Source organism: Hemibagrus wyckioides, linkage group LG07 (genome assembly GCF_019097595.1).
Source record: "Hemibagrus wyckioides isolate EC202008001 linkage group LG07, SWU_Hwy_1.0, whole genome shotgun sequence".
Classification (NCBI taxonomy): Eukaryota; Metazoa; Chordata; class Actinopteri; order Siluriformes; family Bagridae; genus Hemibagrus; species Hemibagrus wyckioides.
The window spans coordinates 24,520,163-24,546,831 of record NC_080716.1 but is presented as its reverse complement, the minus strand read 5'-3'; the positions used below and the strand labels follow the sequence as shown (position 1 = coordinate 24,546,831).

Here is a 26,669-nt window from a genome sequence, read left to right as displayed (position 1 = left end):
AACAAAATATGACAGATGGGATTTTAATTATTGTTTGATTAATTCATTCATTAATTTGTTCTCCACAATGCTGAATGTGGTGGAAAAAACACACAGTAACACAAATCTGACTAGTATTATTACTGTGTGTTTGTTTCAGTGCTTCAAATCAGTGTCTCTGTAGCAGAAGTGATGCTGATCTTCCTTTCAGTTTGGTTCAGTGAAGCTCTCTTTCTCTGCTGGTGAGAGACTGAACTACAGCTGAACTCCACTCAGTAAAAACCTAAATGTATTAACAATCTGAAGGTCATTTCCAAAAGACTAAGCAGACTGCAGGTCATATTGTATATGAGTATTTACATTCTGACCTTGTAAAATAAATAAAAAGTCTTTTGACTTGAGATTATTGTATTACTGTGAGTTGTGTCACATGATGTCATGAGTAGTCAGGATAATAAAAATGAAATAAGTATTAAAATACAGCAGGAATATCTAAAAGAAAAGAGAGATGTGTATTTACAGGAAGAACTTAATTTTTGTCTATATTTGAGGAAAAGGTCTAAATAATGTCTAGATTTTATATATATATGGTATATATGGTAAAGGTACAAAAAATAATACATTTTCAAACACAAAAACATTATACCCAAAAGGTGTCACTGTAGTAAGCTCTTCATACAGATTTTTTTAGGCTTTGTTCATAACATTAACAATATTTCCATTGCCTTTATATGTACAGTATTGCTAGAATTGCTAAATAATACATAATATAAATGAATAACATTTAATTAAAAAATATTAAAGAGAAATACATACTATTTTTGTATAGTACAACATTAATCATGTATATGAATGAATTCATAGCTACTGGACAGTGAATCCATAATTAACAGACTTAAGAAAATGGCAGAATATATGTATAATTTATTACAGCGTATCATTTCTGCAAGCTAAAAGTACAAAAGTAATTGCTGAAATACTTCCAAATTCATAGCAAACAAAAAAAACCCTTACATTTCCTTTAACAGTAGATATATAAAATGAGAGAGATTTTTACATATACTGATATTGCCACAATCAGTGCACACAGATTAGGCCTACTTGGTATTCATTCATTCATTCATTGTCTATACCTGCTTATTCCTAGGATTCCTAGGGTCACGGAGGTCTGCTGGAGCCTATCCCAGTGCACATAGGGCGAAAGGCAGGGGTACACCCTGGACAGGTCCTACTTGGTATTATACTTGGATAATACATACTTGGTATGTATTAACACATACATTTTGGGCTTTTGTTTCTGTTGAGTGGAAATAGTTTAGATTGCTTAAATAAATGATTGCTAAAATATAATCCATTCCCATCATACAATTTAAGCCAAATAAGTGCAAAGATCATGTATAAACAAATCTAACTCTCTCTCTGTATATCGGGGTTCCTCAAATCTTGCCCTGGAGGGCCAATGTACTGCAGAGTTTAGCTCCAACCCTGATAAAACTTCTCTACCTGTGATTTTCTACTGGTCCTGGAGACACTGATTAGCATTCTCAGGTGTGTTTGATTAAGGTCAGAGCTAAACTCTGCAGGAAAGTAGATCTTGTGGGCCAGATTTGAGAATCCCTCATATAAATGCAGACATGATGAACAAGATGAACTCTCTCTCTCTCTCTCTCTCTCTCTCTCTCATCTCTTCAGATTTTTACACACACCTTCAGCACCTATGAATGATCATAAAGAGATGTTTCAGACTTCAGGTTTAAAGATATATTTATTGCGTATATATATATATATATATATATATATATATATATATATATATATATATATATTAAACATATATACAGGTATATAATATGCAAATGCGTATTTCTATATATACAGTAATTCTAAAATATAAAGCACTCAATAGTGATGGATTATTATTTAAGGAAAAAAATTTATCTCTGTCCACTGCATTTTTATGCTACTCTATTCCACATAGTGATACATCTTCAGAAACTAGGCTTTTAAATGTATATTTATAAGGTCAGGGCAATGTAGCAATATACATATAGTGCAAATAAAAAGTGCATTAAATTCATTTTCTAATGTGAAAAACAATGAAGGCAACTGAATGATCTGCTTTTTTATCTTCTGTTTTATCTGAATTATCTGCTGTGGGTTCTGGTTACCTTAGGGTTGTGGTTGTGGTTTTTATTTTATCTTTTTTTTCTATAGATGTATTTGTTGAGGGTGTGAACACACTGATCTAATTTAAACTTAAGGTCAACCCCAGTATACTGAATGACTAGAGGACTCACTCATTTTGTTTATTGAGTATTTGAGATGTGACAGACTAACCAGAATGCACAGATCTACACTATATTGCCAAAAGTATTCGCTCACCTGCTTTGACTCGCATATGAACTTAAGTGACATCCCATTCCTAATCCATAGGGTTCAATATGACGTCGGTCCACCCTTTGCAGCTATAACAGCTTCAACTCTTCTGGGAAGGCTGTCCACAAGGTTTAGGAGTGTGTTTATGGGAATTTTTGACCATTCTTCCAGAAGCGCATTTGTGAGGTCGCACACTGATGTTGGACGAGAAGGCCTGGCTCTCAGTCTCCGCTCTAATTCATCCCAAAGGTGTTCTATTGGGTTGAGGTCAGGACTCCTGCAACCCAGGAGGTGCAGGCCAGTCAAGTTCCTCCACACCAGACTCTGTCATCCATGTCTTTATAGACCTTGCTTTGTGCACTGGTGCACAGTCATGTTGGAAGAGGAAGGGGCCAGCTCCAAACTGTTCCCACAAAGTTGGGAGCATGAAATTGTCCAAAATGTCTTGGTATGCTGAAGCATTCAGAGTTCCTTTCACTGGAACTAAGGGACCAAGCCCAGCTCCTGAAAAACAACCCCACACCATAATCCCCCCTCCACCAAACTTTACACTTGGCACAATGCAGTCAGACAAGTACCGTTCTCCTGGCAACCGCCAAACCCAGACTCGTCCATCAGATTGCCAGATGGAGAAGCGCGATTCGTCACTCCAGAGAACGTGTCTCCACTGCTCTAGAGTCCAGTGGCGGCGTGCTTTACATCACTATATCTGACACTTTGCATTGCACTTGGTGATGTATGGCTTGGATGCAGCTGCTCGGCTATGGAAACCCATGAAGCTCTCTGCGCACTGTTCTTGAGCTAATCTGAAGGCCACATGAAGTTTGGAGGTCTGTAGTGATTGACTCTGCAGAAAGTTGGTGACCTCTTCACACTATGCGCCTCAGCATCCGCTGACCCCGCTCCGTCAGTTTACGTGACCTACCACTTCGTGGCTGAATTGCTGTCGTTCCCAAACACTTCCATGTTCTTATAATACAGCTGACAGTTGACTGTGGAATATTTAGGAGCGAGGAAATTTCATGACTGGATTTGTTACACAGGTGGCATCCTATCACAGTTCCACGCTGGAATTCACTGAGCTCCTGAGAGCGACCCATTCTTTCACAAATGTTTGTAAAAACAGTCTGCATGCCTAGGTGCTTGATTTTATACACCTGTGGCCATGGAAGTGATTGGAACACCTGATTCTGATTATTTGGATGGGTGAGCGAATACTTTTGGCAATATAGTGTATTTTCTGCTGGCATGTGCTACAGACCGTTTCAGTGGTTAACTTCCTTCTGCAGTCTTTACCTGATACCCAGCAGCCAGCAGGGCTTGCTTCAACAGACAGACTAACCAATGACTAAATTTAATACAGCGTACAATTTACTTTTAGAATTGCTTGTAGAACCATCTGATTATACTATTTAGCTCCTATTTATCAGAATTTTAACTCCTACTGAATTCCTGCTGAGCAAGGCACAAAGTGTTTCTAGTGTTTCTACACAATTCTAAGATTTCTGTAAGTATTTCTGACTCAGTTTGAGATTTGTAAACAGAACTTTCTCTTACCTATGTGTTCTGCTTCAGCTCTGAGTAAACAGTATCAGGTTCAGCATTGGCTTTCACTAGGTAACAAGAACAAGAAACCCTGAATTAACATCCACAGTCAACTATAATCAGAGACGAGCTAAACAAAATAGTTACAAAAACATCAGCAAACATTAAAAGGGAACGTACATGCAGGCTTTCCAATAAAGTTTTTGTATTTTTTTACCTTGTTTTTTCTTCACTTTTTTCTGTGGCTTCAGTTCAAGCTCAACGTAAGTTACATCACTGGGTCCAGCATCATGATCTGCAGTGACAGTGAACAAAAACAAAACAAACACAGCTTTGACCTGAATCTAGATTTGTTAAATAAAAAAGAAATAGTGTGATGAATTACAGGTGCATGATGGGATGGAACTGAATACCAGATATGTAGACAAAAGTTTTGAACTGAATGTGTTACAGTTTCTCTATGTTCTCTATCTTGTTTATTTTTATTTGTATGATATAGTTCTGATATTTATTACGTTGAGGGTACTTAGAAATATTTTAAATTAAATAATGAAATCTCTTTCACTTTTACCTGCACTGCCCATGGTGGCATAAATGTGTTCATTTCCTACAAAAAAAGCAAATAAAGAGAACAATACAGATTTTCTGACATTTCTGAAAGTAATTCCAGTGATACAAGGTTAGCTCATTAGTAAGAATATACTCTTATATTGAATTACTGTATATATAAGGAAAGTATTGATGATGTGACACACTGTCTGACCGGTTTGAAGCAGTGTGTATCCTGACTGAGAATCCTCAGCTCCTGACTGACTCTGTCCTGGTGTCTGATTGCTGTTCTGCTGTATGCCTCTGTCCTTTCCTGTATGACAAGACAGAAATTCATGATACTTACGCATATGTTTGTGTGTGTGTTTGTGTAGATAATACCAGATAATACCAGATAATAAATAAAGAGTAATTACAAGCTAAATGTGTAAGCAACAATTAGTCTATTTTAACAAGCTGGATATGAACAAATGTATTTGTAAGTCATTCACAGGAGCCTTGACACATCGAATGTATGATATAATGCATATAATGCATTTACTGCAAGTTATAGCTTAGAATTTATCAACATACATGAGTCTAAAGAAAATCAGGTGTATATTTTTTAGTTTAGTTTGCCTATGAAAAAATTTAGATACACCTTGAATTTGATAAAGAGTAGTAAATAATACCAAACTGTGTAATAGTAAATACAATACAATTTCTTATTAGTATTATTTTTCTATTTATTAGCTTATAACTATTTCTTATTTAGTAGAAGTGTTGTTCTGTTGTTGGTTTGTAATTAAGGATGTGTAAATCATGTGTAATGAGAGTAATTATTGAAAATGCGTAGTGTAGAATTTAGTGAAACCTAATTATCAGACCTTTGTTGTATTTGTGTTTCCACAGCAGGATCAGTAAAAGGATGATGAATAGCAAGGCCAAACTCAGTCCCACAGCCACAGCTACTGGTACAGTGTTGGACCCAGGACCTGAGACAGAGGAAAGAAAAAGACACAGATGAAAAATCTGCTGACATTTCAGTACTGTTTAACCTTCTACAAATGTTCACAATCTATGTATGATTTTTAACAACACATTTTCATTAGGTCATTCACAACAATTAGGTTTTTTGTTTTGCTCTGTATGACCTTTACTTCATTTAAAAGAAATTCTTATTTTTCACACAGGAAGCAAAAGATGTCTTATGTCTTAGGTTCACCAGTACTCATCTATTAATGGTTCCTAAGACCAGCCTGGCGAGAATTGGCAGAATATGTAGTATCATAATGCACTTCAAGGATTATCTTATGCACTGAATGTAGTGATGTGATGCTGAAGTTAATGTATATTGGTATGAAAACACACACACACACACACACACACCTGACACAGTGAGTGTAACAGCAGTGCTGGTCTCTGAAGTCTGTGAGTCACTTTTTCTCTGTCCACTGCAGGTGTATTTACCACTGAAAGACTCTACAGCAGTAAATGAATATTCTCTGTTCTCAACAGGGTCAGAAAGTCGGACACCATCTTTATACCAGCTGTACATCCATTTCCCATCCACAGTGTCTTCATGTCCTCGTATTTCACATGTGAAAGTGACTTTCTCTCCACTGAATATCTCTCCATCAGGCTGCAGAGTCACAACAGCTTTTGGTCTCTCTGTGCAGTTACACCAAATACATCAAATCAGTCAAACACACCCTTCTCTGAACATCTGATATTGAATCAGTGTGTTTTGTAATGATTATGTATGAGTGCATGTTACAGGAGTGTAAGATCAGACATGTACCTATCACTGAGAGAGTCACTTCATTACTTCTTGCTGTTGCCTGTCCATCCTTAAACCCATAACAACTGTATCTGTGACTCTGATCTACTTTTATAGTGTAGTCCTTTGCAGAAGAACGGTGATCAAAACCATTATCTTTGTACCAGTCATATGTTCCACTTCCTCCCGAAATTCTACATGAGAGTGTAACCGTCTCTCCTCTGAATATTTGTAATAAATTTGGCTGCACAGTCAGAACTGGTTTATTATCTGCTGGAAAAGTCAAAACACAAACACAGACTGTCAATGTAAATATCTTAAACTCTGCATGACAATGTACAAACATAATCTTCTCCATTTTAATACAAATCCAACATCAACACAACATAAACCATAAAATAAAAAAAAATATAGAAATCACCTTGAGCTTTTCCAACCTGGATAAGTGAAATAAACACTAAAAAGGGAAGAGAAGGATAGAATTGTTGTGTCAAATTTATCACTGATTGTATTTCACATTTAATTGTATAATTCATTCGATTTTACACTCATATAATCAAATATTTCAGTATAGATGGTTCAACATCAGATGTTAATATAACCTGATCAACATGATCTGACAAGTTACTTTCTACTACATCTGATGGTTTCACAACTTGTCTCCTGTCTGTTTATAATAGCCATGAGAGGAAACAGAAACCATGAAGTCATTCTGGTGTTTGTGTCAAACATCATGATAGCAGCCAGAGATCTTTACTATAAAAAATACAGTGTGAACTTCTGTGTCTGTCATTTGGCATTGAAAATTTCAACTGAAATGGACATTTATATTTACATTTAAATAGACTACTCTATATCCTTCTCTTTGAATAAAAGCAAAGACAAATATTGTTTCAGCAAATCTTCATTTCACCCTTCACCAAATTATATTATAGTTTAAATTCCAGAAAAAAAGATATGTAATTATGACTTCTTAATTACTTTAAGAAAACGAATTTTGTAAATAAATTAAAAAAAAAAATTTTCACTTCAGCTATAAGACAGGTTAAATATTTACCTGTTCCAATAATGTGTGGTGTTTAAAGAAGCTATTTTCACTCAGGTCACTACACAGCTCATTACTGTCTCATGTAGAATTTAATCCACATCTGCTAATCTGAAGCTGAACTGCATCACTTCCTTCTCTTTGTCTCAGATTATAAAGTTGCTCATGTGCACTAACATTACATTACAATACATACAGCCTGCAGGATAATGTATCATATAAGAGGAAAAACTCGATCTCAGTAACACATACAGTCTAACGAAAACATTCCTCTAAGGACTGTGCAAAGTGCAAAATCCCTCTAACAGAAACATCTGAAAATGGCTGCAGAGTGTTAGAGGGGAAAAACACAACCATATACACTATATTGCCAAAAGTATTCGCTCACCCATCCAAATAATCAGAATCAGGTGTTCCAATCACTTCCATGGCCACAGGTGTATAAAATCAAGCACCTAGGCATGCAGACTGTTTTTACAAACATTTGTGAAAGAATGGGTCGCTCTCAGGAGCTCAGTGAATTCCAGCGTGGAACTGTGATAGGATGCCACCTGTGCAACAAATCCAGTCGTGAAATTTTCTCGCTCCTAAATATTCCACAGTCAACTGTCAGCTGTATTTTAAGAACGTGGAAGTGTTTGGGAGCAACAGCAACTCAGCCACGAAGTGGTAGGCCACGTAAACTGACGGAGCGGGGTCAGCGGATGCTGAGGCACATAGTGCGAAGAGGTCACCAACTTTCTGCAGAGTCAATCACTACAGACCTCCAAACTTCATGTGGCCTTCAGATTAGCTCAAGAACAGTGCGCAGAGAGCTTCATGGAATGGGTTTCCATGGCCGAGCAGCTGCATCCAAGCCATACATCACCAAGTGCAATGCAAAAGCGTCGGATGCAGTGGCGTAAAGCACACCGCCACTGGACTCTAGAGCAGTGGAGACGCGTTCTCTGGAGTGACGAATCGCCTTCTCCATCTGGCAATCTGATGGACGAGTCTGGGTTTGGCGGTTGCCAGGAGAACGGTACTTGTCTGACTGCATTGTGCCAAGTGTAAAGTTTGGTGGAGGGGGGATTATGGTGTGGGGTTGTTTTTCAGGAGCTGGGCTTGGCCCCTTAGTTCCAGTGAAAGGAACTCTGAATGCTTCAGCATACCAAGACATTTTGGACAATTCCATGCTCCCAACTTTGTGGGAACAGTTTGGAGCTGGCCCCTTCCTCTTCCAACATGACTGTGCACCAGTGCACAAAGCAAGGTCCATAAAGACATGGATGACAGAGTCTGGTGTGGATGAACTTGACTGGCCCGCACAGAGTCCTGACCTCAACCCGATAGAACACCTTTGGGATGAATTAGTGCGGAGACTGAGAGCCAGGCCTTCTCATCAGTGTGTGACCTCACAAATGCGCTTCTGGAAGAATGGTGAAAAATTCTCATAAACACACTCCTAAACCTTGTGGACAGCCTTCCCAGAAGAGTTGAAGCTGTTATAGCTGCAAAGGGTGGACCGACGTCATATTGAACCCTATGGATTAGGAATGGGATGTCACTTAAGTTCATATGTGAGTCAAGGCAGGTGAGCAAATACTTTTGGCAATATAGTGTATGTATATAAACATGAAAAGTATGCATTTGGAGTCCTGTCCATCTTTGGCTCAACATACTTATGCGAGCAAGTTTTCTTGAGCATGAACTTCATAAAGTCCAAATATCGCTCCCGCCTCATAAATGAGAGCCTACAGTCCTGTGTGAAGATCAAAGTCACATCTTACAGCCCCGATATAGGGAAGATCAGCATCAAGCTTCAGAAACAGAAGTCATGTTAAACAGGTGAGAATACTAGCATTTAATAGGCTATTATTTTTCAGAAAAAAACATTTATTTCAGACCCAAAGCTAATAGTTTTTTATTGTATATTCAGGTGCTTCAGTTGATTGCTGGCCGAGAAAGAAACCCGAAGAGGATGAAATGCACATTGAAATGGACTTGTCAAAAAACATTCCTAATTTTATGTTTACTTTTTTAAAACTGCTAAGCTGCTAATTTGCGCCCAAGAAATCGTGTCTAAACCTCAAAACCAATTAAAAAACAAACAAACAAAAAGTTCATACTGGGAAGTTCACATTTCATACTGGAAAAAAGTTCATACTGGGAAGTCTGTACTGTTTGTAAAGTTGTTATTTTCACACATCATATTTATTTGCACTGTATTTATTAATAAAATGTTAACTACTACGAATTATTTAATCACCCACATGAGCCTTCAGGTTTGTGATCACTTGGAAATTTCCTTGTTTTTTCAGAGAAAATCTTCATTTTTATCTATTTTAAAAAACATAAAATTAGATGATATTTAAAGAAAGATCTACATTGTCACACAGAAGCCCATTATCAGCAACCATCAGTCCTCTGTTTCAATCTCATGTCATGTTTGCTAATCCAAAGTAAATATTTTATAAGGCTTATTGATTATTAGAAACCCCTTTAGCGCTCTCACAGCTGAGGACTGTTGTACTGATTAAGGGAGCAATAAAAATGTCCTTCTTTAGGTTAGTTTAGTATCTGGAGCATCAGGAGTTGTGGGTTTGTTTACAGGCTCAAAATGACCAGAAAGAAAGAACTTTCTTTGGTTTTAATGGTAAGAAATGATCTTAACATGTTGTGAACTGCTCCCTTCATAGAACATCACACACTGGTTCTAACCAGTACAGAAAAAGGAGTGGGAGGTCCTGGTGTTCAACTGGAAAACAAGGAGCTTTACAGGTGATCTTAAACTCTTGAATGTTAGTGTACATCTATTGCAGTCACATTATTGTTAATGATTAGGGACTAAATACAGAGGTGCAGCCAATTTATTGTGGGTTAAAGACATAAAAGACACTAAAGTCACATTAAATAGCAGTTATATAGCAGCACTCTCACTGAGAACATTAGCAGAAACACAGCAGTTTATACTCTCATCTATACACTCAGACTATCCTATATCCTACACACACATTCATCTCACTGTCCTTGTAAGGATTAATGCTGGAATTAATGCTGTTCTACATAGAAATCAAACCAAAATAAAACAAAAAAGTTTATACTAGCTAACCCAAATGTTATGGATATACACTGAAAAGACTAAGAGACTAAGTCTAGACAATGTTCTAATCACATATTAACCTCATCACACAGGACATCAGACTTCATTTGAACATTTTTAACCCACCACTCACTCTAATGAACACTAAAACACTCTATTTATATATATATATATAAAACCCCAATAAAGAAACGACCAATATACAAAGACGAACCAAGCTAAACCAAAAATCACTCAAGAGAAAAGGGGACGCTAGTGATGCCAAAAAAAAGAAAAGAAAAAAAAATAATACAACGAACCCAATTCTAACTCATTTTAAACCTCTTACCTAACTAAAGATGGAAACAAAAGAAACAAATCTACTCTCAGCCCATAAAAATGAAAGTATGGGGGGGCATCACCTCTTACCTAGGGTGTCTAAACATCAAGTTATCTACAATGTTGCACAATAGGAATCGCACATCTTCCCTATCCACCTTTCTCATCAGTGAAAAGTAACAAAATAAACCAAACAAAAAATCAGTTAAAAAAAAAAACAACGAGTAACAAGGACAGCAACCAGACAGGGAGCAGCCAGCAAAGGAGAAGAAAGAAAGGGCTTCTGTTACTCCTTCCCACGTCCTTTTGGCTTTGACCAACCTCCTTGCCGAGATAAGTGACAGTCGCTTTTACGAATTCACGTTTTGCCAGGTTAAGCATTAAGTTTGCTTTAAGAAGTCATTCAAACACAGTTCTTAACAGACAAATGTGTTCTGTCCAATCCAACGGATATAACACCAAATCATCAAGATACGCGTTACAATTCGGTACATCATGTAAAACTATATTAACAAGGCGCTGGAAAGTTGCCGGGGCGTTTTATGGCCAAAAGCCATCGCCATATACTGGAGGATGACCGCCGTCACAAAGGCTGAAATCTCGGAAGCTTGTGAAGTGAGTGGAACTTGCCAGTATCCTTTCAGCATATCAAGCTTTGTAACAAAATGTGCAGAACCGATGTTATCTATACAATCCTCCATACGAGGTAATGGATAACTGTCTGGTACAGTCACAGCATTTACCTTACGGTAATCTGTACAAAATCTGAATGTGCCATCGGGTTTGGGAACCAGTAGGCACGGAGAACTCCAGGGACTACAACTGGACTTGTCTAAACCATGATCCAGCAAATACTCTACCTCCTGACGCATAATAGATCTTTTCATCGAATTTACATGATAAGCGTGTTGCTTAATAGGACGAGCACCATTCACATTATGTGAATTGTGTTGCAAGACATTGCTTTTGTGTAGGAACATCACCATACAGAGCTTTAAAATCAGAAAGCGCTTGTACAATGTCTATTTTCTGATCCAGTCAACCTCGCACATTACTGGAAAGCATTGCGAAGCACCACACCATCCGTGTCAGAACCGAAAATATCAGGAGATTCCGTGACATCCGTGGCTATCGCAAATGAAGAGACAGTCTGTTTCGCATCACTCATTGTTGACAGCTCTCTAATATGGTAAGATGACAAACACGGGTTTTTGATCAGGTGTGTACAACATGTGATCAGTTTCACTCATTCTCCTTTTCACAACATAGGGACCAAAGAAACGAGCAGACAAAGATGATCCTGGGACGGGCAAAAGAACAAGCACTTCGTCATCTGCCAGTGATTCTTTAGCTATGGACCAAGTATTATGAAGACGCTCTTGAAACTTTACATTACACACAGTATGTTAGTGTTTGAACTCGACTTGGGTTCTAAAATCTGTTCTTTAAGAACTTTCAGTGGACCTCTAACTTTTTGTCTGAACACAAGTTCGGCTGGGCTAAAACCAAGAGATTCTTGAGGGGTCTCTCTGACAACAAATAAAACTAAGGGAACCCCTTCATCCCAGTCTCTCGCTGTCAGGCATGCATGTCCAGGTTCCATGTTGCTACTTCCGGTTCCGGGACGCAACTTCCGGTTTCGCGATCTCATTTCCGGTTTCCGCCATTTTATGCTCCTCTGTCCTATATAAGCTAGCGAGCAGTCCATGCTCCTTGCCAGATGGTCTCTTCAGTCAGCCTTGAGCTTCTGAGACGGCATCCTGCCCTTTTCTTCAGTTCCTGTCTGCCTGGTTTGTCTCTGCCTTCCTTCAATCAATGACTCTGCCTGTCCTACGTTTAACCTGCTCTCTGGATTTTGGATTATTGGATTGTATGCTGTTAATGACTCTGCCTGTCCTACGTTTAACCTGCTCTCTGGATTTTGGATTATTGGATTGTATGCTGTTAATGACTCTGCCTGTCCTACGTTTAACCTGTTCTCTGGATTGTGGATTATTGGACTGTATGTGGTTGTTTCTTTTACTGATTCTACCAGCCTGCTGTATCCTGGTTTTTTCAGTTTTTTTTGAGAACTCTGCCATTTTTTGTGCCGTTCTTAATAAAGACTCTAAGTTTGAACTCGGACTGTGTTCTGCATTTGGGTCCTCACCTGCCACCCGTGACAGTACCATCTGGCCAACATGGACCCAGCAGAGCCACAGAACATGCAAGCCCTTCTAAGCTCCTTATCTGAGACCTCCACCTCTCACGAACATCGTCTCCAGGATCTCGCCTCGGCTACACACGAACTGATCCGTCGCATGAATCAGCTTTCAGTCACTCCACCCTCTTCAGCTCCCTCGGCGACAACGACACCCACGAGCTCACCAGGTCATCTTCGGGAGCCACACCTGCCTTACCCCGAAAGCTTCTCCGGTGAACCAGGACTATGCCGTGCATTTCTGATGCAATGCTCAGTGATCTTTGAACTTCAACCCTCTTCCTTCCCATCAGACCGCTCCAAGGTAGCCTATGTCATCTCCCTGTTGTCAGGCAAGGCCAAGCTCTGGGCAACCGCCGAGTGGGAACGTCAGTCTGTACTCTGCTCCTCCTTTGAGTCTTTTTCCAATGAACTCCGCAAGGTCTTTGACACCTCTGCTCCCCAGCAGGATGCGGCACACTCCCTCTTTGAAGCCTCACAAGGGAGCTTAACCGTGGCGGAATATGCGGTGGATTTTCGCACATTTGCCATCGACAGCGGGTGGAATGCCACCGCACTCTACAATGCCTTCTATCGGGGGCTGGCTTCTGAAATTAAGGATGAGCTCGCTGCCCGGGAGCTACCAGCCGACCTCGACGACCTGATCGCCCTGGCTACCCGCATCGATCGACGCATTCGGGAACGCCAAACTGAAAGGTCAGCCCGACGTCTTGGACAACCCAACTACCGACCCACTGTCTCTCGCCCCCCACCTTCTCCTACCCTCCCTGTCTCTGCATCCAGGATCCTTCCTCTCTCCCATGCCATGGAGACCGGTCGTCGTCACTTATCCCCTGCTGAGAAGGACAGGCGTCGGGCCTCAGGACTATGCCTGTACTGTGGAGAGGCTGGACATTTTGCCGCTTCCTGTCCAGTAAAAGGCCGGGCTCGTCGCTGAAAGAGGGGCCACCGGCGAGTCTACGACCATCAGTCCCTTCCAAGCCACTGCTCAAGATCCGCATCTCAGTTGACCAGCGGGGTTACGACCTATCTGCCTTTGTGGACTCCGGAGCCGACTCTGAATTTATGGATCAAGACCTGGCTAAATAACTAGGCCTTGAGACGGTGCCTCTGTTCTCACCCCTCCAAGTTCGGGCCTTGGACGGCCACATCCTCCATCATGCCTCCCAACGCACTAAACCCTTGCTTGTAACCATCTCTGAACATCACCAAGAGTGGTTGTCTTTTCTTCTGATCCCTTCATCATTTGCCCCTGTTATGTTGGGCTTTCCATGGCTCCGGAAGCACAATCCTCACGTGGACTGGACCTGCGGCCGTATTCTGGATTGGGGCACCTACTGCCTAGCCCATTGCCTAGGATCTGTACCTCCGACCAAGGTGTCTGACATGGACGAACCACCCCCTGACCTCAGCTCAGTACCCTCCGATTATCATGACCTGGGGATGGCATTCAGCAAGGTCAGAGCCTCCTCTTTACCCCCTCATCGTCCATATGACTGTGCTATTGACCTCCTGCCTGGCACTACCCCTCCCCGGGGTCAGCTCTACCAGCTTTCGGGACCCGAAAGAGAGGCTATGACCCAATATATTCAAGATTCCCTCGCGGCCGGGATCATCCGTCCATCTTCCTCACCTGCTGGGGCTGGGTTCTTCTTTGTAGGGAAGAAGGATGGGTCCTTGCGTCCATGCATCGACTACCGTGGGCTTAATGCCATTACTACCAAGAACCGTTACCCATTACCCCTCATGTCTAATGCTTTCGAACTCCTCCAGGGAGCCACTGTCTTCACCAAACTCGATCTCCGCAACGCCTATCATCTAGTGCGTATTCGAGAGGGTGACGAATGGAAGACTGCATTTAACACCCCAACAGGCCATTATGAATATCTGGTAATGCCGTTCGGGCTCACTAATGCCCCTGCTGTATTTCAAGCCCTGGTCAACGACATCCTCCGGGACTTCCTAAACCAGTTTGTCTTTGTGTACTTGGATGACATCCTCATCTTCTCCCACTCCCTAGAGGAGCATGTTTACCATGTCCGGTCGGTGCTCCGTCGCCTGCTTCAGAACCGTCTGTATGTGAAAGCCGAGAAGTGTGAATTCCACACCTCCAGCACCACGTTTTTGGGTTTCATACTCTTGGTCGGTAGCATACAGATGGATCCCAGGCGGGTGGAGGCTGTGAGGGACTGGCAGTGCCCTGAAAGCCGTAAGCAGGTCCAGCGCTTCCTGGGGTTCGCTAATTTCTACCGGAAGTTCATCAGAGGTTACAGTGCCGTTGCGGCACCCCTGCACCAACTCACTTCCTCGCTACACCCCTTTTCATGGACTCCAGAGGCTGAGCTAGCCTTTGCCCAACTTAAGAAGCTCTTCACTACTGCTCCTGTCCTGATTCTTCCGGACCCATCGCGCCAGTTTGTGGTGGAGGTGGATGCATCTGACTGTGGGGTGGGGGCCGTCCTGTCTCAAAGGGCTTCTAAGGACAATTGACTCTACCCCTGTGCCTTTTTCTCTCACCGCCTTTCCCCAGCTGAACAGAAGTATGCCATCGGTGAACGGGAGCTTCTGGCTGTGAAACTGGCCCTGGAGGAGTGGCGCCACTGGTTGGAGGGCATTGAGCAGCCTTTCATTGTATGGACTGACCACAGAAATCTTGAATACCTTCAGACAGCCAAACGACTCAATCCTCGACAGGCTCGTTGGGGGCTGTTCTTTGGGCGTTTTAACTTCACCCTCTCATTCCGCCCTGGTTCTAAGAATGGTAAACCGGACGCCCTTTCACAACTATTCACCCCCGATGAGGATGACCCAGCTCCCGAACACATCCTCCCTTCGTCGGTAACCGTCCGTGCTCTTCATCTGGGGATTGAAAGGAGAGTGCAGCAGGCCATCGCAGGGATACAGATTCCAGGCAACTGCCCCAGGAACAGACTCTTTGTCCCTGATCACCTTAGGTCTCAGGTCATCCAGTGGTGCCACAGCAGCCGCCTCTTTTGTCATCCCGAGGTTTCCTGTACCTTATCTACTCTCCAACAGCGTTTCTGGTGGCCATCACTCAAGCACGATATCCAGAGATTTGTGGCAGCCTGTCCCACCTGTGCTCAGCAGAAATCGTCCAGGACCCCACAAGCCGGGCTCCTGCGCCCCCTTCCGACCCCCAGATGACCTTGGTCCCATATCTCCCTGGACTTTGTCAATGGACTACCTCCTTCTGCCGGCCACACTACCATCCTTATGGTGGTGGACCGATTCTCGAAAATGGTTCATTTCGTGCCCTTGGCCAAGCTTCCCTCCGCCAAGGAGACTGCCCAGATGCTACTATTACATGTCTTCCGCTTACACGGGTTGCCTCGCAATATTGTGTCTGACCGGGGGCCACAGTTCACCTCGAGATTCTGGAAGGAGTTCTGTCACCTCCTGGGTACCTCCATTAGCCTTTCATCTGGCTTCCACCTGCAGACCAACAGCCAGACGGAGCGATTAAACCAAGAGTTGGAGACCGGACTCAGAATCCTCTGTTCTAAAGACCCTACATCCTGGTCATCCAACCTCATTTGGGTCGAATATGCCCACAACTCTCTTCCCTCGGCAGCCACAGGCCTCTCCCCTTTCCAGGCCACTTACGGCTATCAACCACCTCTGTTCTCTTCCCAAGAATTAGAGGCCTCGGTTCCCTCTGCCCTCGCTCTGGTTAAATGGTGTCGATGGGTCTGGAGGAGGACCCGCTTAGTGCTTCTCCGCTCATCCAAAAGCTATGCTCGATGGGCCAATCATAAGCGCCACCCGGCACCCCCTTACCATGTTGGCCAACGTGTTTGGCTGTCCACTCGGGATCTGCCCCTGAAAGTCGCCTGTCGGAAGCTCGCTCCTCGCTTTGTTGGTCCGTTCCCAATCTCTAAAGTGCTCAATCCAGTATCCGTCCGACTCAAGCTTCCCCGGGCCCTTCGCATCCACCCTACGTTCCATGTCTCCAGACTCAAGCCTGTCCGAGCCTGTTCGCTGGTTCTCTCCACCAGACCCCCTCCTCCCGCCCGGGTCGTTGATGGAGGCCCTGTTTATACAGTTCGCCGTCTTCTACGCTCCAGACGTCGGGGTAGAGGTCTCCAGTATCTTGTCGACTGGGAGGGCTACGGCCCTGAAGAACGCTCCTGGGTGCCCGCACGTCACATCCTTGATCCTGACCTTGTTTCCCAGTTCCACCGCGAGCACCCTGATCAGCCAGGAGGGGCGTCGTGAGTTCCGGTTCCGGGAGGCAGCTTCCGGTTTCGCGATCTCATTTCCGGTTTCCGCCATTTTATGCTCCTCTGTCCTATATAAGCTAGCGAGCAGTCCATGCTCCTTGCCAGATGGTCTCTTCAGTCAGCCTTGAGCTTCTGAGACGGCATCCTGCCCTTTTCTTCAGTTCCTGTCTGCCTGGTTTGTCTCTGCCTTCCTTCAATCAATGACTCTGCCTGTCCTACGTTTAACCTGCTCTCTGGATTTTGGATTATTGGATTGTATGCTGTTAATGACTCTGCCTGTCCTACATTTAACCTGCTTTCTGGATTTTGGAGTATGCTGTTAATGACTCTGCCTGTCCTACATTTAACCTGCTCTCTGGATTTTGGATTATTGGATTGTATGCTGTTAATGACTCTGCCTGTCCTACGTTTAACCTGCTCTCTGGTTTTTGGATTATTGGATTGTATGCTGTTAATGACTCTGCCTGTCCTACGTTTAACCTGTTCTCTGGATTTGGATTATTGGACTGTATGCTGCTTATGACTCTGCCTGTCCTATGTTTAACCTGCTTTCTGGATTATTGGATTGTATGCTGTTAATGACTCTGCCTGTCCTACGTTTAACCTGTTCTCTGGATTGTGGATTATTGGACTGTATGTGGTTGTTTCTTTTACTGATTCTACCAGCCTGCTGTATCCTGGTTTTTTCAGTTTTTTATTGAGAACTCTGCCATTTTTTGTGCCGTTCTTAATAAAGACTCTAAGTTTGAACTCGGACTGTGTTCTGCATTTGGGTCCTCACCTGCCACCCGTGACACTCGCAGTGTCCTGGCATTATTTCTTAAGCATTAACTTAAGTGTTTGGTGAAAGCACTCAAGTGCGCCCTGGCTCTGCGGATGATACGCACTTGAGACCCAGTGAGAAACTGCCAGTGATTCAAGTACTTGTTTAAAAATTTTCGGTAAAAAATTTATACCTTGATCAGTTTGCACTATTTTTGGAAGTCCAAACGTGGAGAAGAATTTTACTAATGCTTTGATGACAACTGGTACAGTGATTTTTCCTAGAGGAATTACCTCCAGAAATCTGGTGGCCACACAGTTAACAAAAACTGATTACCAGACTTACTTTTAGGTAATGGACCAACACAGCCTACCATCACATGTTCAAATGGTTCCCCAATCGCAGGTATAGGAAACAAAGGAGCAGGTGGAATTCTCTGTTTCGGTTTCCCAACAATCTGACAGGTATGACAAGTACAGCAATAATGAACAACATCTTTTTTCAACCCTGGCCAAAAGAAGTGACTCAAAATCCTTCTATAGTACGTCTTCATAACTCCTAAATGACCATCAAGTTGGTGATCATGAGCTAGACACAAGACATACTGATGATAGGAAAGTGGGACAACAATTTGATGAACAACATTCCAATCTGAATTCTTGTCAGCATGAGAACACCACTTTCTCATCAGTAAGTCATTGTCAATGAAGTAAGCACACTTTTCACTCTTAGCCACATCAAGAGAGACAACCAAATTAAACTAAATAACAAGAGTTTTATCTGACTTCTGTGCAGCAATAATTTTCTCATGTGACACAGGTAATTTAAGTGCATCTGCATCAGACACAATTAGCCCTTTGTTCTCTGTCTTTAAACAGTTTTCCTTTTCAAGATTCATATCCAGCGATGTATCGCCAGGTGAATGAATTAGACAGATCAACTACATCACCTATAACGGCGCAGGCTGGAAAAACATCAGGGTAATTTTCAGAGAATACCCCTAACTCACAAAACACATTGGGTTCATCAACAACAATAACAGGCATTACCTGTCCACCTGCCAGGTCATTTCCAAGAATAAAATCAACACCCTTCACAGGAAGTGAAGGACACACAGCAACTCTCACAAAAACCAGTAAAGAGCTCGCTCTATAAGTGCACGCAATGCAATGGAAATTTCACGTACCCCATCTCAATGCCCTGCTCGATCACACTAGAGCCACAAGAGGTATTTTCAGTCAGCTATAACTTATCTGCCAACAAAAAAGTTTGCATGGTACCAGTGTCCCTGAGTATACTTATTCATCCTGGTCCTCCCTTTCCCCAGACAAAGATATTAATCCTTTTGACACAGCGGGGAGATAACTCTCATTAACTTCTTCCTCAGTATGCACCATGACCGCAGATTTAAAATCTTTCACAAACCCCACGCTCTTTGGTTATGGCTGCTGTTTACGCTTCAAAGCCAGACAATTAGCAATCACATGCCCTTTATTGTGACAGTAAAAACATTCACGCTCCTCTTTGTTACAAGGTGGGCTAAACTTTGAATGTGCCATTTGAGATTGTGAACTATCTACCTGTGACCTTTCAAAACGTACAAACGAAAAAACATTTTTGTGAGTAAACACAAACTCCTCTGCAAGTACTGCCGCATGTGACAAAGTTACCATCTGTTCATTTAGGTACACTACTACACGATCAGGTAAGCATCCCTTGAACTCCACTAACAACATCAACTCATTAACAAAGATTCAAACTCACTCGCTTTACTGGCGGTACACCATTTATCGAATAACACTCCCTTCTCCCTAGCAAATTCCACAAATGTTTGTGTAGGATCCTTCTTGTGCTTTCTAAAACGTTGCCTATAAGCCTCCAGAACCAACTCATATGCTCGCAGGATAGCGGACTTCACAGACTCATATTTCAGACTCTCTTCAAGTGATAATGTAGAACAGACTTCTTGTGCTTTACCAATTAATCTGCATTGCAAAAGCAGAAACCAAACCTCCCTAGGCCAAAGAAGAGAAGTTGGCATTGCGTTCAAACGCACTGAAGTAAGAATCTACTTCTGTTTCTCTAAATTGAGGAACTAATGAAATGTGCTTACTCATGTCAAATGTGCCATGAGACATCTCATTCAGGGGAAGGCTCGGAGAGATTTGAATTGGGTTCAACTGCACAGCTGAGCCAGAAGTAACCTTCTCCGTCTCTAACTCAAGTTTCCGCAGCCTCACCTTTTTGTCAACCTCTATTTCGAGCCTGAGCACTTCCAAGTGCATATCCAATTCAGGATGACGTGCTTGGGCTTTCTCTTGCTCCTCATACTGCATACGGGCCAAGCGGACTTTCAGTCGCGCACCCTCTCTTGAATCAGTTGAACAGGGGAAAACGGATCATAATAAATGAGCAACTAATAAGCACAACATAAACCACACCACTATTCCAAGCCACCAAACAATGCAGTGTCCCCTCTTTGCCACCAACACACTTACACAATCACCACAATTTCTCTTTTGGGATTAATTTATATCCTGGACGAGCTCCCATTAAATGTTATGACCTTTTTTTAAAGATGGTCTAAGGGTGAAAGTAGTAACATTAAATGCTAGTGACACCAAAAAAAAAGAAAAAAAAAAAAGAATAGAACGAACCCAATTCTAACTCATTTTAAACCTCTTACCTAACTAAAGACAGAAACAAAAGAAACAAATCTTCAGCGCCAAGCGTCGTATACTTCCCTACTCTCAGCTCATAAAAATGAAAGTACAGGGGGGGCATCACCTCTTACCTAGGGTGTCTAAACATCAAGTAAGTGTATAAGTGTATCATTACACTATGTAACAGATTTGTACTTTTTTCTTGTTCCTGGGAAATAAGAGTTATTTCCCCATTCTTTGTAACCCAAATAAAGAGAAAACCCCCATCTTAGCCATGAAAGTTTGGGTTAGTTTTGGATAGTTTTCTTTAGTAAAATGGACTAATTTTGAGGTTTTCATCCTCTTGAAAGCCCAAACCCAAACTTCAAGGGGCTTAATGGCTATTTTTTATCATTTTCCATCAAGAGTAATTGGAAAATGTCATTCACTACCCAGGAACAAAAATCATGTTGCATAGTGTTATACCATCATTAGTATCATAATTGTTGCTCAAACAGTAGAGTAGTGCACTCGCAGGGCTAAGCTCATGTGTTCAATTTCATTGTAATGAAATGTATACGTTTAATGCAATGTAAGTCACTTTGTGTTTACTAGAAAGAATATTTAGAGGTGGTTTCTGCAGCAAACAATACTTATACCTGTATTAACTCAGACTCTTAGAATCCTGCATCACTATGTCCACAGGCTCAGGTCAGTCAGGGACAGGGTCAGATACAGGCTCAGGTCTGTCAGATACAGGGTCAGATACAGGGTCAGGACAGTCTGACACAGGGTCAGATACATGCTCATGACAGTCAGATACAGGCTCAGGACAGTTAGATACAGGCTTAGGGCAGTCAGATACAGGCTCAGGTCAGTCAGATACAGGCTCAGGACAATCAGATACAGGGTCAGATACAGGGTCAGGACAGTCTGACACAGGGTCAGATACATGCTCATGACAGTCAGATACAAGCTCAGGACAGTTAGATACAGGCTTACGGCAGTCAGATACAGGCTCAGGTCAGTCAGATACAGGCTCAGGACAATCAGATACAGGCTCAGGTCTGTCAGATACAGGGTCAGATACAGGCTCAGGACAGTCTGACACAGGGTCAGATACAGGCTCAGGTCAGTCAGATACAGGGTCAGATACATGCTCAGGACAGTCAGATACAGGCTCAGGACAGTCAGATACAGGCTTAGGACAGTCAGATACAGGCTCAGGTCAGTCAGATACAGGCTCAGGTCAGTCAGATACATGCTCAGGACAGTCAGATACAGGCTCAGGACAGTCAGATATAGGGTCAAATACAGGCTCAGGTCAGTCAGATACAGGGTCAGGACACATGCTCTTTCCCTGGGATTTTCAGGAGGCAGACTTCCTGTGGAAAAGGAAGAATAAACACTTCCAGAAACCAGGAAAGATAAAAAAAGTCCAAAAAAAAGTAAAAAAAGAAAATCAAGCAAATACTTCACAGCACTGTATATGGGGAAACTCTCAGTAGCACATACAGAAACAAAAACATTCATCTGAGGACTGTGCAAAGTGCAAAATGCCTCTTTGAAAAAATTTATTCGCACTGTGTATTTTGATAAAAGTTTCAAATACTACAATTTATTAATCACATCCATCTAATGCAGCCACAATTATTGTTTATGATTAGGGATTGAATGTAGTGGTGCAGCTTCTTTATTGTGCGATAAAGACACCAAGGTCACTAAAGTCACTCACTGAGAACATTAGCAGCACAGCATCTCCTACATACACATTTATTTCACTGTCCTTGTAAGGAATAATACAACAAATTAATACTATTCTACAATTAAGCAATCAAACTACAAAAACATAAATATACGAAACAAACAAACAAAAAAAGTTCTTGTAAGGTTTTATGTCATATGGACACATAACTAAGACAATGACCTAATCACATATTAACCTCATTACACAGGACATCAGACTTCATTTGAACATTTCTAACCCACCACTCACTCTAATGAAGACACAAAGAAAACATTTCTACTCACAGATTATCACACAGAGTGACCACAGCTCCATTCTGTCACAGTGATAAACGACTGACTGTTTAGTGGTTTGTGTTAAGGCCTCTACACTTCCTCTGCTCTTACACATGAAGAGAAAGAGAAACATTTCCGTTATGGTGAAAGTTGATCCTCTATGCTTCCAGAAATTCTAGCAACAAATAGCAATTTGCAGAATATAACTTTATTTCACTGAATGAACTTGTACAGTTCCTCTGCTACCTCACTCAGGTTCATTAATGGTCTCAACAAGATATTAGGTGGACCTTTCTGAAAAGCTTTTTATCTAATTATATTGAGGCTGAGCTTCTACTAGTCACAAAATGGGATAGTGAAATGACATTTTCTTTTATTTATGATGGAGGACATACACATACACATAAATACATATATTTTTAAAGTTCATTAACTAATTATTTTTGAGACTCCAGCAGAGATATGGTGCCCTTTGTACAGTGTATATTTGTACAGTGTGTAAGTACAGCTGTATGTTTAATATTCAGTTTAATTCTTTCCTGCAGAAAGCATGATAATCTCAAAATAGCCTAGTGGGTATGAAGTACTAATGCTGACTGGTTAAGGCCCCTTTGTTTCTAAGGAAGACCAACAGAAACTAACCACAATTGCAAAAAAAGCATGCACACATACCCATTGTAGTTCCGTATTTGTGACCAGAAGAATATATGTTGCTACACACAGTAGTAGACAGTGTATCATGTTAAATTAATCTTACAAACTTGTACAAACTAGATGTGATAAGTCACTTTCCCACTAAACATGGCATGGCTCACCCTTTAATCCAAAACTGCATGACTTTCTGCAGAGCTCTGTGGTTATGTGCTGCTCCTGTACCAGGTGGTAATGAGGGCAGTCAGGATGCTCCCCATGATGCAAGTAATAAATGATTTCAGGATGCTGGGTCTCATACCAAACATCCTCCACAGTCTGAGGAAGAAGAGGTGCTGGTGAGCTTTCTTCATCATTGGTTAAGTGTGAGTGAAGCAGAGACAGAGTGTGTAACCTTTGCAGTATTGGGAGATCTCTACGTGGGGAGTTGTGGGGTTGTTTGTGTTGAAGTGAGCATAGAGAGGAAGCTTTGTTCATAGTGGAGTGTTTATTTCATTGTGATATTGCTAATTACATGCTACATGTCTCTTGTGCCAGTGGTGTTGAATCGTGATTCTAGCGCCAGACTGTGTTTTGTTGTTTTGATGGTTTTACAGGGGATGTTTTTTAAGAGTGCCATTAATTAAAATCTGATTTAGGGAGATTCAAAGCTTTTACGCATTTCCCGAAGAATCACATTACAGTATCCGAATATGCCTCATCACAGGTCTGTCAGGTCACATGATCAACACAATCCTGTATCATAGAATCTGTTTGGTCTGAGCAGCACTTTGTTCTCCTGAGAGCGGGTGCTTCCTGTTTCAGCTTCTGCCTGTAAATGGGTAGGATCAGGATGGAGCATGTAAAGCTCATAAAAAAGCTCTGTTAACATTTACATTTACATTCATCAAGCATTTTAAGGACAGTGGACAACAGCGAGTAGCTTAGCAACAAGCTATTAGTATGGCCAAGTGTGTGTATATTAACGGATCTAAAGCAAATACTGTTATAAACTAATTACAAAGGATAGAAGTTGGATTTTACACTGCTCACAGTTTAATGATTTAATGTCTTTCTGTAAACAGAGAAAGAACTGATAACTGAGAAGACCCCAAGAAATTTCCATTAGATGAGGTGTTTTCATTTAGTTTTAGCCAGATGTGGAGGAAATTACATATTACAACCTTGCCTTAAATGCAGGGTAACTTATAAGACTGACTGAGATTAGGCCAGGACACCCTAAAAAGTTTATATATATGCTTTATATATTTGCTTGAAGCTAGAGCAGAAGTAGAGCATGAAGAAGAACCATGAAAAACACATGGACATCTATTTTTTATATTACATCATTTTTAATAGTATGACAGATGGGAATTTAATTATTGTTTGATTAATTCATTCATTAATTTGTTCTCCACAATGCTGAATGTGGTGGAAAAAACACACAGTAACACAAATCTGACTAGTATTATTACTGTGTGTTTGTTTCAGTGCTTGAAATCAGTGTCTCTGTAGCAGAAGTGATGCTGATCTTCCTTTCAGTTTGGTTCAGTGAAGCTCTCTCTCTGCTGGTGAGAGACTGAACTACAGCTGAACTCCACTCAGTCTCTCAGAGCTATTTTTGTTCATAATAAAACCTAAATGTATTAACAATCTGAAGGTCACTTCCAAAAGACCTAAACAGACTTCAGTTGATATTGTATATGAGTATTCACCTTCAGACCTTGTAAAATAAATGTAAAAAAAATGCCTTGTGGTTACTGTATTAATGTGAGTTGCATCACAGGATGTCATGAGTAGTCAGAATAATCAAATAAATATTAAAATACAGCAGGAATAATAAAAAAGTGATGTGTTTTTACAGGAAGAACTTAATCATAACAGGTCAAAAGTGGTCTTTGTCAAAGTTTATTTGAGGAAAAGGTCCAAGTGCACTTTTAATACTGTCTAGATTGCAAGAAAAAGTAATAATAATAAAAAAAAGATATAGATACAGTATTTAATAACAGACAGAAATTAAAGCATAAAGGTAAAAAAAATACATTTTCAAACATAAAATTTAATAACAGATAGATTTGGTGTATAAAATTATTATACCCAAAAGGCAGCACTGTTGAAAGCTCTTGATATAGAAAATACAAGAAAGTTTGTTTTCATATTAATAAAAATATTCCCTTTACCTTTAGATGTACAGTATTGCTATAATTGTTAATTAATATATATTATAAATGAAAAACAATTAATAAAATCAATAATGAAAAACATAGTATTTTTGTATAGTACAATATTAATGATGCATTTGAATGAATTCCTAGGCTGTCATCACTAGTTAATCTGGACAGTACATCTATAATTAACAGACACACAGTTTCGACCTACTTGTGTCACGAAAGCTCCTACCTCAGAGTCGCAACCACGCCATCAATCACCGGAATATTGACACCTCACCTGACAATACTAGCAACGGCTAGTATTGACATTACACTCGTCTCGTTCATGCTACCTTCCCGTTCCCTGTGGACTTTAAGCTACAGCGCCTACCTCGTCTCGCCCTGTGTGGACATATCTCGGATTCCCTGCACGTCACTCAGATAAGCCTCTCTTTAAGTTACGTTTTCAGTTCTTCACCTGTTTTGCACTGTTTGGCTGCACAATAAAGACTCAGTCACTTGACTCACCATCAGCTCACCTGTCTCTCTTCCTGGGTCCCTGTGACAGAATACTAGAACGAAAAGAACAACGGTCTCCGAAATGGAAGCCGGAACGCCGCCTGCTTCGGATCCGATCTCCGACCGGTTGCCTCCCTCTGTGAGGCTATACAGAACCGTCCAGCCATCCCTTGTGCCATGCCGGCACAGTATTCGGGTGAGGTCTCAGAGTGCCAGGGGTTTCTAATGCAGCCCCAGCAATTCTCCGGAGACAGCATGAAGATAGCGTTCATGCTCTCGCTATTATCCGGTAACACGCGGTGCTGGACCGAGTCACTCTAGACATCTAAAAGTCCCGCACTGGACACCCTTGACACGTTCGTAGCACACTTCAAGGCGATGTTCAGCACGAGCGCTTCCGCTCTCTCCGTCCATGATGAGCTGTGGAACCTACGGCAAGCCGAGCAGCCCATTCACGAGTACAATCTCCGTTTCTGCGGCTGGAATGAGGCAGGGCTTCTCTCGGCTTATTGGCGCGGCTTACATCCCACGCTCCGTAGGCAAATGGCCATCTATGATGACTCTGTCGACCTGGATAATTTCCTGTTAAAGGCTCAGCACGTGTCCCAACATCTCGCCGCTGTCTCCGTCGAGGAGGGAAGTTCTCTGGCTACTCCATCCTCTGAAGATTCCCCAGCACCAGAACCCATGCAGACTGACCGCTACCACCTCTCTCATGACGAGCGCCAGCGTCACATTGGTCAGGGGTTGTGTCTGTACTGCAGAGACGATGGCCATCTCCTCCAGACCTGCCCAGTCCACCCTCCTCGCACTGCGGTGAGCACAGCCCTTATTAGCTCAGTTATGACA

At 41.7% G+C, this 26,669-nt stretch overlaps 1 protein-coding gene across 1 annotated transcript; it reads right to left on the bottom strand.

The window, feature by feature from the left end:
- Positions 1–2: 2 nt before the first annotated feature.
- LOC131356497 (putative high affinity immunoglobulin gamma Fc receptor IB) lies at positions 3–22,580 on the bottom strand. The gene is made up of 10 exons (XM_058395562.1): positions 22,531–22,580; positions 6,630–6,665; positions 6,230–6,478; positions 5,818–6,099; positions 5,316–5,423; positions 4,664–4,762; positions 4,472–4,507; positions 4,118–4,195; positions 3,913–3,968; positions 3–1,694 (listed from the first exon to the last, which is right to left on the bottom strand). The coding sequence occupies exons 1-9, from the start codon at positions 22,559–22,561 to the stop codon at positions 3,913–3,915; spliced, it is 975 nt and encodes a 324-aa protein (XP_058251545.1). The 5' UTR covers positions 22,562–22,580; the 3' UTR covers positions 3–1,694.
- Between the last annotated feature and the right edge of the window lie 4,089 nt (positions 22,581–26,669).

Excerpts from the sequence above, each read along its gene's own strand:
- LOC131356497 (XM_058395562.1), bottom strand. The coding sequence starts at position 22,561 with ATGGAGCTGTGGTCACTCTGTGTGATAATCT. Across the intron at positions 6,479-6,629 it reads CCAGGTTGGAAAAGCTCAAG|ATAATAAACCAGTTCTGACT; the intron begins GTGATTTCTATA and ends CTTTTCCAGCAG. Across the intron at positions 5,424-5,817 it reads TGTTACACTCACTGTGTCAG|GTCCTGGGTCCAACACTGTA; the intron begins GTGTGTGTGTGT and ends CCTCTGTCTCAG.